Source organism: Equus caballus, chromosome 16 (genome assembly GCF_041296265.1).
Source record: "Equus caballus isolate H_3958 breed thoroughbred chromosome 16, TB-T2T, whole genome shotgun sequence".
In the NCBI taxonomy this organism is placed as follows: Eukaryota; Metazoa; Chordata; class Mammalia; order Perissodactyla; family Equidae; genus Equus; species Equus caballus.
Genome location: NC_091699.1, coordinates 8,329,530 through 8,346,096, shown reverse-complemented (window position 1 = coordinate 8,346,096; position 16,567 = coordinate 8,329,530). Strand labels below are relative to the sequence as shown.

At 45.2% G+C, this 16,567-nt stretch overlaps 1 protein-coding gene across 1 annotated transcript; it reads left to right on the top strand.

The window, feature by feature from the left end:
- Positions 1-885: 885 nt before the first annotated feature.
- Positions 886-7,539, top strand: LOC138917978 (spermatogenesis-associated protein 31D4-like). Its single transcript, XM_070237035.1, has 4 exons — positions 886-1,477; positions 2,224-2,269; positions 2,855-2,915; positions 3,194-7,539. Exons 1-4 carry the CDS (start codon positions 1,280-1,282, stop codon positions 7,398-7,400), a joined length of 4,512 nt encoding a protein of 1,503 aa, XP_070093136.1. The 5' UTR covers positions 886-1,279; the 3' UTR covers positions 7,401-7,539.
- Positions 7,540-16,567: the final 9,028 nt, after the last annotated feature.

Below are 16,567 nucleotides of genomic sequence, written 5' to 3'. Positions count from 1 at the left end.
GAGGCATAAACTGCAAAAGAACCAAAAAGTTTATTTGGGGTCTCAAGAATTGCAATTCAGGAGATGTAGATTCGAGTAGAAGCTCAAATGCGCTCCTAGGAAGACAAAGGAGGCAGGGGTAGATAAAAGGAAAGGACACAGGCTTACAAAGGTCTACAGTGAACAGTTAATGACTGGTTCTGGCATGGGGTGAGCTGACTTGCCAGAACATAGTTGGTCCTAGGCAGACTGCCCCTTCTTGGAATGAGGAAACACTTCAAGATGTGACCTCTGCTGTCAGGTAAAGCTCAAAAGTTCAGTTAACATCTGGTGGTGGATGTGGTGTACAAGCATAAGCCCCACTTCCTTAATGGCCTCCCAGCTCCATTTTAGAAGCCTTGAAAATGGTACTCCATTTTGTCATTGTCATCCACCACAGTCACGCACCATGTAACAATATTAACGATGTTTCGGTCACTAATGGACCACATATATGACAGTGGTCCCATACGGGTAGCACCACATAGCCTGGGTGTGTAGTAGGCTCTACCACTTAGGTTTGTGTAAGTACAGTGTGATGTTCACACAACAGTGAAAGTGCCTAATGATGCATTTCTCAAAACATGTCCCTTTCATTAAGTGAGGTATGCCCGTACTGATTTTAGTCTTGTGAATGTTCAATAATGAATTATTCATTTCAATTATTTGAGTCAGCCCCACTGGCTGAAGACGGTAAAGGCTGACTGAAGCAAAAAACTAAAATTTGTTATTCAACATTCACAAAACCAAATGAGTAAAGAACTTTAAGTTCTATATCAGGGTTCATGTAAGGCAAAAACATTCTAAAGGAAAGATGGATTTGAGGACATATATGATTCTGAGTGTAAATGTCTGGGTACTAGCAAAAATTCCAGGGAGCATTTCAGACTTTCGAGGCAGTGGAATTGGTGAAACCAAAGTCAAGCTCTCCAAACAGTAAAGGGGGCCCAGGTAATATCTGGAGTACAGGTGGAACAGGCAGAAAATTCCATTAATGTAATTGTATGATATGATGAACGGACAGAGTTGGAAAATAGGATGGCAGGGTAGGGCAGAGGGACCTGGAGGGCCCAGGATGGATGGAGAGATCAGCTGGGCTGGTGGGGGGAAGGGGCCATGGGCACACCCTCTTCATGTCCCCTCCCCCACCCTCTGAAACCCTTTGTGACTCTTCAGTGCTCTGTGATGCAGGCCTGGGATTATAGGCAAGTGTGGACACTCTCAGAGCTCAGTTGCCTCAGGCAGCCTTGCGATTCAGAAAATGGAGTTCAGTCAATGGAATGTTCTCTCATTTCTGAATAGCCATATTGAGTTGTTTTTGAGCATCTGCTCAACATTCTTAGATAGTGACCACAACCTCACCATCGTGTGTGGGTTGTGGTTGCTTCTTCTGTTCCTGTGCTTCCTGGTGGGGATTCCATCTTTACCAACCTTCTGGAAAACCAAAATCTACCAAAAGGTAAGGATCCCTGGGCAAGCCACCAACAGGGATTTTTTATTGTTGTTTCCATTTCTAGTCCCACATTTTTAAATGAGTTGGTCCAGAGAGACTCCTAAGATGGCAAGTCTGAATAGAGGATAGAACATCATCCTTCTAGGGGAATAGGAGAGGCAGGACTAGGGGTTCAGCTGGGACTGTTTCCCATTTAAAACTCACAGACCATCTGGGTGTGGTGGAGGATTCCTGGATAAAATCCCATGACTGATTTCACGGCCCTGCATTAGGTTATTTAGAGAGTTTGGGATCTGTGTAGGAGAACACTGTTCCCAACACTGGATCATGAGTCACATTCCCATGTCGGGCGTCATTCGACCAAACCGTCCTTTGTATTGGGCAGATCAGGAGAGCAGGGCTGAGCCTCTGAGCAGACACTGGAGTGTGAGCTCTGTCCCAGGATACAGGGTCCCATCTGAGGAAGCACAGATGTGACTGTGGGCCTCAGAGTCTATGCCCTCCTTGAGCAGAGGACTTCTGACTGAGAAGATCAAGTGTGGACTCTAGCCAAAAATCCTCCTTCGAGTTTTTCAAAGAAGGAAAAATTGAAAGTATCTTATCACCTTTAGAAATTCAGAAAGGGAAAGAACACAAAGTGCTAGTAATAAAAATGGAGAGTGACATTAATCTTGGATGAATATCTGAGTTTCCTAGAGAGAGGAGCAAGCCAACTAAGTCCTCGCTCCTCATTCTTTTCTTTTTGTTCTCAGCGTCAGGGCAGAGCCAAGAGGAGAAGAAGAGGTGGAACATCAAGTGGTAAGGTTCCACCTATCCCACCTGAGCTCTCCAAGGGTGACCCTTCCTGTCCTCTCCATGAGGTCCCAGGTCCATGGTCTCTGAGGATGTCAGTCGCTAGATAGAGTCCCTCTCAGAAGATAGAGGCCTCAGAGGAAAGGCTCATGGGAAGGTAGTCAGAACCCGAGACATTTCTCAGATTCCTGCTCTGCCCAGCTCTGGGCATGAAGCAGTGATGGGCCTGGACAATGGGTGTTGCCCAGTGGGTGGCCGTGGGAGATGTCAAGAGTCAGAACTTCTGTCTCCTGACCTTGTAGAAACTATGTTGACTTCCTGGATGATCAGACTCCTCGAGGTAACCATTGACCTATGTTCCTCACATGGGGGTTTTGAAAATCCCATGGGATAACGTATGTGACAGTACTTTATAAATGAAGCAACAAACACATGTGAACCTTATTAATATTATCATTGACCGTTTGACCACATCTACTGATTCTTGGGGCTTTCAGAGTTAATATCCCAAGGGTCTCCCATAAAGGGACTCCTGTGTAACACCTACACTTCTACCTTTATTACATGTAATTCACTCTTCTGGTTTCCCAGGTTGGAGAAATTACCAGAGGGAAACAGAGGAGAAAAGGAGGCTAATTTCTATTCTGAAAAGGTGACTAGTCTTTTCTTTCCTGATCGCTCTTTAACATGTTCTCTGCAATTCCAGGGATTCAGTACAGCCTGCAGTAGTCATGGGAGGGGTTTGCCATAGGAACGGGTATGTGAATGAAGGCCTTGGGGTGAGGGCTGCTGAGTGTATGGTGAAGTCATAGACGTGGGGCATTGTGAAGGGGCAGCAGGCTTCAGGTGGCCCCTCCCCTGACAGGCCAGCAGGTCCTCCTTTCCTTGTTCTGGTCCTGGCTACAGTTTTCTACTTCCTGTCTCCCGCAGGCCCCTAGGCCGGCCTCTCGATACCACCCGCTTTCGTCAACTATTATGCCCAGACCCCTCCTGTGAGGTGTGTAATAGCACAACTGCTGAGATCAATCGGCTCCTGGAGGACCTGGAAGATGATACCGCCTCTGTGTCCTCTATGGCTTCCACAGCTTCTGGGACTGAGTCATCATTCACTCTGTCCTCCGCCTTCTCAGAAGTCCCTCCAGGAGACCTAACACCATCCCCTCCACCTGACCCTTCCCCACCGCACCCCTCCGTCCTCTCACCTAACCCAATGACACCCTTAGCTGACTTTCTTTCACCCTCACCACCGGGTCACTCTATGCCACCAGAGCCTTTTCCTCCCTTGGAGTCCAAATTCCCAGCAGACCGTCCCCCACCCCAACCCCTTGCCCTTCCCCCTCTCCCACCACATGACACCCAGGCAACGGGGCCTATTCTCCAACCAGAGGCCACTCTGTCTCTGAATACGATCTTCTCTCTTGACCGCACCCTTTCCCAAGATATTAACGCCTTACCAAATTTGTCCCAGATAATCAATCCCACTGATTCACTGGCTTGTCATCACACACCACCAAGCCTGTCTGTCTCACCACCGACAGACCACCCTTTAACTGTGACTCAATCTAAATCGGTTTCCATCTTATTGAAGTCTGTTCCAGAGAACTCATCTCCAGATAGCCCTGGTGGGTTGTCCACTTATGTCCCAACAATCAGAGGCACTGACCATTCAAGCCTGTCAATTTCAGAATTATCCTGGTGGCAAGCTTGTGCCAAAGGCTTGTTCTTAGCACCTTCCACCTTGGCACCATGTGATTTTAATCGAGAGTTTCTTGCCCTCCATTCTTCAGAGTCCTCTCTGGAGAGACACCCTACAGCTAACCTTATAGAGCCTGGTAACCTCTCATTTCTCAGCCCTCATGTCCTGGCACTCCTGGAGAGACAAGTCCGAAAGAGGAGTGATTTCCTGATGTGGAAGGAAAAGGAGAAGGAGAAGGGTTCTTTTCCAAAAAAACTTAGGCCAGGCCACCAACTAAATCCTTCGGGGAAAATGTCAGAGTCAAATGCTGATGAGTGTGACTCAGCATTCTCCCTTCCTTTTTGGAGCAGTGCAGGGAAACCAAAGGAGCTGCACATGCATGAGCAGCCCCCATATCCTAAAATCTTGGAGGACCATTTACAAGAAAAATGTATGCAGCTCTTCTGGGGTCTCCCATCTCTGCACAGCGAGTCCTTGCCCTCTGCTATCCGTGACTCAAGTGACTGCACCACAATCTTCCTTTTCAATACCATCTCAAATGCCTCCACGGGCCAAGAATCCCCAGTACCTCTCCATCGCCCACCTCCATCCTTGCCTGAGATCCAGCCCCAACCCTTGCCTCAAACCCTGCCCCAATCCCAGCCCCTACCTCTCACTCAGGTCAAGTCCCAGGCCCACCTTAAATCCCCACTCCCAATCCTACCATCTGGTCCTCTACCCCAGATAAGGATCTGTGGAGTGTGTCACCATAGACCCCAGGATGAATCAGAGTCTCTCACCTCATCTGAAATTCAACAACTGGAATGGAAAGTGTTGCAGAAGCAACAGGAAAGTTTGTGGGGTTCCCCCTCTGTAGTCCAAAGATCTCAGGAAGAATTTTGTTCTTCAGCTCCCAACTTTCCTTACCATCAGGCCTCCCAGGCCCATGCCTCCATCTCCACCCTTCCCGTAGAGTTTCCTCTCAGTGATGAGCTGAGGAAGAAACTGGAACATCACCTTCGAAAGAGGCTCATCCAACACCGGTGGGGCCTGCCCCGCAGGATCTGTGAGTGTCTGTCACTGATGATGCCTCCAAGAGATTTCTCAGAGATAGCTAAGTCAGAGAGCAATCGTGGACTCTCACGGATCTCGGTGAACAAAGATCTAAATGTTGGATTGAGCCAATCCAAAAGCTTCCATGAGAGGGGTTCAGAACTGCTTGAGGTAGAGAAGGAGATGGGGAAGGATCAGGGGCATAGCCCAGAGAACGGCCCCAAAGCTCATCTGTTGAGTGACCCAGAGAGCTCTTCAGATAAGGATCCGGCATATGACTCTGAGAAAGACCTAAATAGTCACGTGGCAAGTCTGTCAGGGAAAAATTCAAGGGCCTTGGAGGAAAGTCTAGATCAGAAACAACTTGAAAATGTCCTGAAAGCACATTTGAGCAAGAAGTTTGAGGAAATCAGTGAGGCTCGGCTCCCTGGGACGGTGCGCAGTTCATGGCATGCCAGCAAGCAGACATTGCTGCTTTCTGACAAATCCCGCACCCAAATAACACAGAGGAGTTTGCCACCTTCAGTGGGTGGGGACTCCTCCCTGAATACCTTCCAGGAGCTTTGCTTCATTGATTCCAGCACACAACAGATGATGGAAACCCATATTAAAAGCTTTCGTATGAGAATGGAGTGGGGCCTTCCCTGCAGGGTCCTTGAATCCATACAGGCGTTTAAATTGGAAGATGCTGCATCCCAGTCCTTGACCTATTTCTACTGTCCCCCCTCAAATAACCCAACTTTGGAAGTGGACTCCAAATCCGAGGGCTTCGAGCCCCATAGAGGAAGCTCTAAATCTGTTCTTCAAGAAAAAGCGGAAACAACAAATTCAGCCCTGGTCCTGGATCGTCTTTGCCCTGCTACTTCACCTATGGGCAGGCAAGGACAAGGGGTGCCGAGACAATCACCCTCTGGTATCAACCAAGAGATTGCAGAGGTTGTTCAGAGGAGTAAGGGTGCCAGGCAGACTCATCTGCCTGTCACATGTGGCATCACAGGCAAAGCGAGTCAGAAATTTACTCAGCTAGGCAACAGATGCCCCCCAGAGCTGCCTGCAAGGCAAGCTGGTGCCAAACATGAGACAAAGGATGAGAGAGTGAGTCCCAGTGATAGAAGAGAAGGGCGACAGGACAAAAAGATGAAGTCGGAACCCTTTTCCGTGCACAGCACGGCCAGGGACATATTCAGGGCCAAGGAGCTCAACGCTCTGCAGTCAAAAACTGGTAATGTGTTGACAACCAGCAAGCCAGGAAGCTCCCAAAGGATACGTGAGAATCACAGTAAAATAGAAATTATTGGGACCATTGAAAGCCCTGCACCAAAAAGACAAGTTCCCCAAGACCCGAAGTCATCGGATCTTAAGGAACATCTGTTTAGGGAATTAAAGTCGAAACTAGAGAAGAGGAATCAGAGCCAGGTCCAAGGCCAACACACTGACAGGTCCCCTGCCTCAGAGAGCTTGACGTACAAGGCCTCACTGACTCATGCCCGCGGTGTCTCCAGTGGGGACATGGGAGCTTCCCAGGTGCTGCATGTCCATCTGGAGGACACTGGGATCAGCAGGAAGCAGCGGCAGGAGCCTTGGGTCCCTAAGAAAGACCGAAAGAGGTACGAGGATAAGAAATTCCCACCAGCTACAATGAGAGTGAGCCCTCCGGGCACCAACAAAGAAGAGCTTGGTGGAGGGGATGCAGGGTTGGGGACATCCCAACCTACAAGAAAGAGTTTCCCTACTCAGATCACAGCATCAGAGGAGACGCGTGGGAGCAAGTCTTCCCAGACCTCATCACAGAAGGCACAGCCTCCTCCTGAAAGTCTGTTCAGAAAAAAGATGAACCACATTTTTCAATGGCTTCGTCCTGGGACAAAAGGCAAAAACCAAGAACATCCCCAGGAAAAGGGCAGCCCCATATCATCTGCACAGAGCAGAGGCCTGGTTAAAGGGAGAGCTGCCGTTACTGGGACCACCACGGCTCAGAAGACCAGGAGGGTCCCTGGGAAGTTCCCAGTGGAGAAACTGGGGCAGCAGTGTGCAGCAGAGGTCACCCGCCCTCAAGAGCCCCTTCCTTCCCTGAGGAAGTTTGTGAAAACTGACCAGAAGGCAGAAGAGCAGGCCCAGGCAGAGCCCGTCCAGGGGCATCCTTCCAACTACAGGGCTCCCTCCTGTAAAGTGCCAAGCACCAAGTCCTGCCACCAAGAAGTTGTCTTTGCTGGCCAGAATTATCCTACATGTTCTAGACGGATCAGAGACCAGAACAGACACCCTCAGAAAGTCATGGCGTTTAAAGATCAGCTATTGGATCAGAAGCGTCCCTTATCTGTGCCCCGCAGGGAGCATGTGCCCCATCCGAGCTCCACCTGCAGGCATCAAGCCGGCCCAGGGGCCTCCAGCTGTTCTCACCACTGCTAAAGGCACTATGTTTAGGGATCTGTCTCTATGTCAACAGAAAACGCTTTTCCAGCGTTTCGAGAGCGGAAAATTTCCCACCACAAAATAATTCCTTCTTGTGGAGAATATTAATTCTCCCCAATAAATGATTCTCTAATAATAGTGATGTCTTTTCTGTGTCCTGTGTTGGGGGCATGGGTTTCAGGTAACTCAGGGCTTGTGCTTAGGGAAAAGGAGGAGTGAGTTCAGCTCTTACTGATTGCTTCCTCTGGCTTCTAAAAGGTCACCAGTGCTCTGGAGCTCTTGTTGACAAAGAGATATCACGTGCCCCCAAAAGCCCATTTCCTCCCTGATGAAGTTTGAGGAGGTGGGCTCTGCCTCCTGCCTCTTCGCTTAGCCTTAACGAAAGTGTAGAGCAGCCCACACCTTCCGCTCACTGAATGTTTTACATCCTTCAGAGAGTAGGGAAGACAGGTGTTCTCTATCCGAAGAGGGTCAAGAATAGGTATGCAATTCATAAAACAACAATGAAGAAAAAACAGTGGCTTCATCATGATTTAGAGGTCAGTGACCAGAGGACCCCACAGGTGGGTGAACCCTGAATGGGATTTGGGGGGTGGGGGAGGGTATTGCTGCAGTGGATCCTGGGCTGGTGGGGGAGGGGCTAGGAACAGCACAGACGCGCCTTAAGAATCTGTCATGCGAGTCATATTAATGTGTTAGGGAAGAATACTTTAAACTTTACATTGAGGTTTCCCTACTGGAAAGGCACCTGGGGGAAGTGGTTCCCCTCTAGGTATTTCTTCAGACTGCCAAATGATATTTTGTTGCAGAGCAAAAGCATCACTCAGCTGCCAGTAGTAACAATGTTGACCAGGTAGCCACCTACCTCCCAGGATAAAATAAAGCTGAGAGTAAGGAAAAGATGACTTGGAGTAAGCGAGGAGGGAAGAAAAAATGAAGAGGGGAAAGAAGGACCTTGCTGGTAGAACAAAGCTTTATGCCTCATCATCCATATGGTGACCCTGTCCTGTTCCCCCCCCCGCCCCCTCCTCAATCTGATCCAGGCATCACCACCTTGAGGCTGATCCAGGCACTGCACAGCACACTGATGCCTTATTCCAAAAAGGCACTGGGCTGTTCTTTGAATACTAAACAATATCTGCAGGGAGGTCATCAGGCATGGCATCCCCCTCTTTGGGGAAGGTGATCTTGCTGCCTTCCTTCCATCTATGCTTAATAGGAATATACAAGATCTTGCCCTTAGTGTGTACAGTTCACCTATCGGGATGGAAGTGCCGCCTCTGATATTCACGGCCTTGGTGGAGCCATGGTTGGTCTCCCCCAGAACACCTGCAGCTCATGAACCAGAGGTGAGTCCCAGACTATGCACCAGGTTACAGATATATGGGGGTCTCACCATGGACTGCACACATACCCACCCTTACAATAGGGGTTTGGAGGAAAGGCAACTCCACTTAGACAGACTGGGACTCAAAAATTGGCTGAGTGTCAACTGGGGCAAAATTCAAAAAGCATTATGATGGTGAGCATTAAATACATTAAGTTGTAGACGTCTAAGTAAAATAAAGATGGCTACAAGGGTGGAAAAATAAAATACCAATTTTGTTTTCTAAAAACAACATGATTTTAAAAATGGAAGGGAGGAGAAAAAGGGAAAAATAGAATAAAATGATTGTTCTATAAGTAATAAGAGGGGGTCAAGATATAGGTGACAAACGAAATAAGACTCCGAGTAAGGGAAAGGAATTTGAGGACATTAGAAAAGATACAAGTATAATGGTAACTATTGTAACAAAACCAAACACGCACGCGCGCGCACACACACACACACTACACAAATGGGGTGAGTATCCCAGAGGGCACTGGAGGTAGTTTTCCCAGAAAGGCTTGTGAATGCTAGGTGTTAAAACAAAAACCAAAAACAAAACCGGTGTCCACTACAGCCTCTCTCACTCCACACTTGTATCTTCTTGTCCAGAGTTATGCCATTGAACCCACAATGTCTGAAACTTGAGGTCAAAGAAAGAATGCAGATTCTGTGGAGGTCCTGGGAGGGGGATGGGGCCCAGGGCGGGAGACTTGAAGAGGTGAGGAGGCCATGGAGGGCTCTACCATCGATGTGGATAGACCAGCCAAAGACCAGCCTCTCAGTTTCTACATCATCTCATCTTAGGGTCCTTTACTTCCATTCCAGTGTAGTTACTGCCACACTCCAGAGCTTATCACCAGGAACACTTCAGCCATCCAGATTATTACAGTCGGACATTCCACCCCTTGGCCTCGTCTCTCATTCTTCTGATTCATATGCCCCTTGTTAACTTTTCAACTCCAGGCCCTTCATTTTTCCACTTACTCCTTGTCTGTCGGTCAAGCTCTTGTTTACATTTCCTCCCTCTCCGGGGTAGACTCGATGGTCTGTCAGCTAACCAACATTTAAAAAGCTCCGCTACTAATGGGCCCCATCCAATCCCTTTTAATCCTGCCTGTCTGGCAAAATCCCATCTCTCTGCCTTTCCCAGAAATGCCTTCCTATAACTAATTGATCACTATTGGATTAAATCTCACAATGGAGTCTACCGATGCCACAGTAAATTCAGCCCCAGCACTAGCTGGAAATCACTCACTCATTCCACAAAGAATTATCCCATGCTTACTAACATGAGAACAAGACAAATGGAGCTTAGGTCGCTGTTTCCTTATTCCATTCTCTCTCCAGGGACACTCAAATGTATTTCAAATCTCCTCCACTTTCCTCAAATTTAGGCTGTCTCCATTTGCTCAGTAGATGTGCTGGACCACTGATCACAGAGGAACTAGAAGTCATGAGACAGGAACTTTGCGTCAATAAACCTTCACAAAAACCTTTTCCCGTTCCTCCTTTCCTTCTTTCCTGTTATATGAAAAGAGGTTTCCTTCCTAACCTCAATGATTACACTTCCTGAAATGTCCTTATTGAGAGAGCTAAACCCTCGTCTTGACGGGCTGAGCCCCCTTGCCAGGTATCCTCTCGTCCCCTCCCTCTCTTTAGGAGGCACCCAGCTTCTTTCATTATTTTAAGCTTCTATTACAGAAATGTTTAAACAAGCACGAGAGCAGTGGAACTTCCCATGTACCCCTACCCCACTTTCACAGTCATCATCTGGCACGTGTGATACGGCCCGTCTCCTACACTACGGTTAAGGGGCAAAAGCCCATGGGAACATCCTGACATCCATCTCTCAGGTGTATGCTTTGTGCCCATGTCACAGCTCTCACGTTTCTTTGACATTTACTACCTGTGGAGCTCACTGACCCAAAACAGATGGACAGAGCCATGGGGAGGAAATGCACTGAGCTTCAGATGCTCTGGCCATCAGTTCTGCTCAGCCCTGTAGTCAAGCCTGAGAAGTCACTGAGTTAACTCCTCCCTCCACCCCACGCAGAAAGGAATCTTCCTAAGCAAATGCAGTGCACGGTGTTGCAGTCCCTCAGTCACACAGTGACTGCAGCATGTAGAGAGCACAGAAGGAGAAAACTGTACATGTGATAAGGACTTCACATCACCATGCAAGTGTTTTCAAAGATTTAGAAGAAAGTTTCTTTCCTGTAATACATTTAAAACGAGCTACTGTATGATGAGTTAAACACAGGAGATCAAACACTTTTCTATCTCCTCTCCTTCCCCAAAAGTAAAATATTACATGAAAAGATGCTTCACATCATTAATCACCAGGGAAATGCAAATCAAAACCACTGTGAGATAGCACTTCACACACAGGATGGCTAGAATCAAAAAGTTAGATAATAGCAAGTGTTAGAAGGCCGAGAAACTGAAACCCTTCTATGCTGCTGGTGGGTATGAAAAATGGGGCAGCTGTTTTGGAAAACCGTCTGGCAGTTCCTCAAAAGTTAAACACAGAATTACCATATTACCTAGAAACTCCACTTCTAGCTATACACTCAAGAGAAATGAAAACATATGTCCACACAAGAACTTGTACACAAATGTCCATAGCAGTATTATTCATAACGGTCAAAAGACGGAAATAACCTAAACGTCCATCAACTGACGAATGGGTAAATAAATTATGGTATATCCACACAACGTAATATTTTTTGGCAATAAAAAGTACTGATACATGCTACAATATGCACAAACCCTGACAACATTATGCAGAAGTGAAAGAGGCCAGTCACAAATAACCTCATATGATTCCATTCATACGAAATGTCCAGAACAGGGAAATCTAGAGAGAGAGGAAGACTAGTGGTTGCTTAGGGCTGGGGGGATGAGAGGACAGGGGCATGACAGCTAAAGGTTATGAAGTTTCTTTTTGAAGTCATGAAAATGCTTTAAAATTGACTGTGGTGATGGTCACCCATCTGTGAATATACTAAAAATCATGGAATTATACACTTTAAATGGGTAAGTTGTATAGTATGTGAACTATATTTCAATAAAGCTGCTAAAACAAGTAAAGGATTTAAAAAGAATAAGGCCCTTGAGGATGACAAGAAGGGGAGAAGATATGACAAAAGATGTCAACACATTTTTTGAAGACGGAAATCCGGTGCAGGAGTGGTAACTGACTAGCAGAGCAGAGGAAGTGCCGGCAAACCAACTCACACCACAAAACCCCAGAAGACGGACGACCCGGTGGCACCAGATAAGGAAGAAATTAAGGGTTTCATGCTGTACACATGTTGAATATTTTGTTCTTTCCTTTGGTTCTTGTTTTATATTATGTATAATTTTTTTAAAAAAAATTTTGGGGGGATGCTCTTTTCCAGTATTTTGCGAAACCCTGTTGAAATGTTAGCACACTTTAAATGTGCAAAGAGGATCCAGGGTTTCTTGCCTGGGACAGAACCTGCGACAACTGTTTTAAAGTCACCATTGCACACTTCTGGGGTCTGGGTAGGCTAGCGATGGCAGGTGCGGGAATAAAAGCCAGAAATTTCAAAGGTTAGGCAAAATTTGGGACAACAGCCAACAGTCCATTTTTAAAATGTATTTATTTAAAGATAAACTTGTGGAAAAGTTGGATGGATGGTAAACAACCTTCCCCCCCCTTATCCAGGTGTACCCATTAGTATTTTGACCCATTTTCGATATCTCTCCATTTTGTCTCTGTCTCCGCTCCCTCCCTCCCCTTTCTCTCTATATCAGCACACACACACACACACACACACACACACACATGGATGTCCATGAATGTGCCATGTTCGCGCCCGGGATCCAAACTGGCGAAACGCTGGGCCACCAAAGCGGAGTGTGCAAACTTAACCACTCGACCACGGGGCCGGCCCCACCTGAAACTATTGTTGGTGGAGCTTATCTTGCTCAGACTTTAAAGGATGACTTTACAATCATGAGTCCTGGGGACCTTAGGGGCAGTCAGGACCAGATTTGCTATAAAAAAAACAATGCCAGAGAAGCAAACATACATAGAGGGATTTGTCTGAACAGAGACCTCCTGCAGTCGAGGGAGGGTACATGAGAGGGGTGGGCCTGAAGTGTACCTTCCTTTTGGGTAGAGACGATGGTGAAGCTGTGGATGAGGGAGAAGACAGGGAAAGAAAGGAGCTGTCATTACTGGTAAACCCTCTCACATGGGAGGGAAAGGATTGGGTGTCTGCGGCCAAGATAGATTCATCAGACTCAGCGAGGGAATGCGGGCAGGCAAAGGGAGGACATGACACAGGGCTTCATTACAGCAGTTTAGCACTAAACAATGAAGCTGTAAAAGTTATACCTATTAAATGACTAGCTAGCGTGGGGAGAGATGAAATAAATATATACACACCATCAACAAAAATGACATTATTGTTTAAAAAGGTACAGAGATGTCAATGGGAATTTTGGGGAAAAGATAGAAAGTAGATGGGGAAAAAAATCATAAAACCTTTCATGGAAGAAGTAACCATAGGTGTGATTCAAAAAAAATCTAAAGGTACTGTCAAATATGATTACAACTGTGCTCACTAGAAGTTATGCTAAAGAGAAGCCTAGTCCCTAAATCAAGATGAGTTTGACCCTGCAGGTCATGGTCCAGCACAATTGCTCTGTAAAATAATGGAAAAGTTTAAAATTTTGCTGGGAGGAGGGGATTTGGCAGAGAAAAAGAGGGAGCAGCAGGGTGAGACACCGTATGGGTGGAGGGGGCCAGATTTGAGAACCTTTAGAGGCTGACTAGCCTAAGAGGGATTCGGGGAAAAGAAGAACTACCAAACATTTTCAAGTTGTTTGCCCTGGGTCCATGGATGTGCCACACCCTTGTGGCCCTCTTTCTCATGCTTTCTGTTGGTTGATACAGGCTACTCTGTTCTCTCATGCTTTTTGGTGATAGTGGATTCTTTTGAGGAGATAACGGGAGGTGGGGCTGCTGCTGAGTGTATTTCTGGTTTCATACAGGTAAAAACACATTATGTATGAGGGGAAGTTTTAGTTGAAGGCCGAGTAGATCTTGGGGATGTAAATCCCTGGGCACAGGACCGACTTTCAAAGATGACGTGGGGGTCCAAAAGGAGATCACCAAGCAATAAAAGGCTCTTAGGTAATAGCTGGGTAACAGAATAAATAGAAAATTTCACCAAGGTGAAATATATGCTAGGGTGAATATGTGGAGTTGGAAGGTAAGTTGGAAGGATCTAAAGGGCCTCAGGGGTGGACTGATTTGCTGGCCTGGATGGTGGGGGAAGGGTTGTGGGTTCATCACTTCTGTGTTTTCCCCTCCCCGACCATCAAGAACCTTTGGTGTCTATGCTAAAGCTCTGTGATGCGGGCCTGGAACTCTAGTCTAGAATGTGCACTCTTAACGCCCAGCTGCCTGAGGTGGCAGTGCACTTCTGGTGACGCAGATCACCCTCTTTGTGTGAGGAATATTAATGCACCACGGCTGAGCTCCAGCTTGAGTTCCTAGGTATTCCCATCCCTGCCTTCCTGTGTGGGGTGGGGCTCCTTCTTCTGTCACTCTGCTACCTAAAGAGGAGTCCATGTTTCCCAAAATTTCGGAAAGAGAGAGACATCAATCAGGTAAGTAAATCAGGTCCCTCAGAAATATCAAATCTTTCTTTTCAAATAGATGCATTCAATGCTATCAGTTTCTCCCTAAGTACTGCTTTTGCTATACCTTATAAATTTTAATATGTTCTATTTTAATTTTCATTTAGCTTAAAATACTTTGAGACTTCTTCCTTGACCAATGTGTTTAGTAGCATGTTGTTTAATCTCCAGACATTTTAGGATTTCCAGCTATCCTTCTGTAATTGATTCCTAGTTTAATTCCATTATGGTCTGAAAACGTACTTTGTCCAATCTCTATTTATTTTATTATTATTATTATTTTATTTATTATTAAAGTGTGTTTTGTGGCCAAGAACGTGGTCTATCTTGGTGAATGTTCCATGAGAGTTTGAGAAGAATGTGTATTATCGGATGAAGTACTCTACAAAATGTCAATTAGATCACGTTGACTGATGGTGCTGTTCAGGTCGACTGCATCTATACTGATTTTCTGCCTGCTGAATCTGTCCATTTCTGAGAGAGAGGGTGAAATCTCCAAACATAACAATGGATTCAACTATTTCTCTTTGCAGTTCTACCAGTTTTTGCCTCATATTTTGACACTATGTTGTTCGATGTATACATGTTGAGGACTGTGTGTCTTGTTGGAGCATGGACCCTTTATGGTTATGTAATACCCCTCTTTATCCCTGATAGTTTTCCTTGTTCTGAAGTCTGCTTTGTCTGAAATTAATATAGTTACTCCTGTTTTCTTTTGGTTAGTGTTAGCAGGGTACATTTTTCTCTGTCTTTATTTGTAATCTATCTGTATCTTTATTTTTAAAGTGGGCATTTTGTATACAACATTTAATTGGGTCTTGTTTTTTATCCACTGACAGTCTCTGTTTTTTAATTGGTGAATTTACACGATTTATATTTAGCGATTTTTTTAAAATACGGTAGGACTCATACCTACAATGTCTATAACTGTTTACTATTCATTATATCTATTCTTTTTTCTTCTCTTTTTCTGCGTTTTCTGGTTTTAGGCAAGCATTTTCTATGATTCCATTTTCTCTCATCTCTTACTATATCAATTGTTCTTTAAAAAAATTTCAGCGGTTGCTGTAGAGTTTGTAATATACGTTTATAAGTAATGTAAGTCCTCTGTAACATTGTTTTCATTCCTTTCACTTATCCATATACTATAATCACCCAATACATTGTCACTATTATTATTAGCTCAATTGAGAATAAGAAAAATAAAAGTTTCATTTTACCTTAACTTATTCCTTCTCTTCCTCTTTTTAATCAAGATCCAAGTTATCATTTTCCTTCTCCCTGAGGAACTTTTAAAAGATATTTATTGCAGAGCAGGTCTGCTGCTGATGAATTCCCTCAGTTTTTGTTTGTCTGAGAAAGGTTTTATTTCTCCTTCACTTTTGAATGATAATCTCACTAGATATAAAATTCTAGGTGGGTGGTGTTTTTTCTTCTTTCAACACTTTAAATATTTCACTCTCTTCTTGCTTGCATGGTTTATGATGAGAATCCCACAATTCTCATCCTTGTTCTTCTAGATGTAGGGTGTTTATTTTCCTCTGGATTCTTTCAAGATTTATCTTTTGGTTTCCTACAGTTTGAAGACGATATGTCCAAGTATAGACTTTTTTAGTATTTATCTTGTTGGGGTCTTTTCTGAGCTTCTACAATCTATCGTTAACCTGTCATTAATTTTGGAACATCCTTGGCCATTATTACTTCAAATATTTTTCTACTCTGTTCTTTCTCTTTTCTCCTTCTGGTATGCCAATTACACATGCTACATATTTTGAAACTGTCTCACAGTTCTTGGATAGTCCGGGCTTTAAAATTTTTTTTCTTTTTCTCTGTGCATTTCAGTTTGCAAAGTTTCTATTGACATATATTCGAACTCACATATTCCTTCCTTGGCCGTATGCAATCTACAGATGAGCCAATCACAGGCCTTCTCCATTTCTTGTAGTGTTTTTGGTTTCTAACATTCCTTTTTGATTCTTTCTTAGAATTTCCCTCTGTCTGTTGACATTCCTCATCTGTTCTTGTGTGCCATCTATTTTTTCCATCAGAGCCCTTAACATACTAATCATGGTTATTTTGGATTCTATGTGTGATACTTCCAAAACCTGTGTCAATGTGA

Bases quoted from the DNA above. Each gene is read 5' to 3' on its own strand.
- LOC138917978 (XM_070237035.1), top strand. From the start codon at position 1,280: ATGGAGTTCAGTCAATGGAATGTTCTCTCATTTCTGAATAGCCATATT. The intron at 2,270-2,854 runs GTAAGGTTCCAC...CTGGTTTCCCAG, and splicing joins AAGAGGTGGAACATCAAGTG to GTTGGAGAAATTACCAGAGG. The intron at 2,916-3,193 runs GTGACTAGTCTT...TGTCTCCCGCAG, and splicing joins CTAATTTCTATTCTGAAAAG to GCCCCTAGGCCGGCCTCTCG.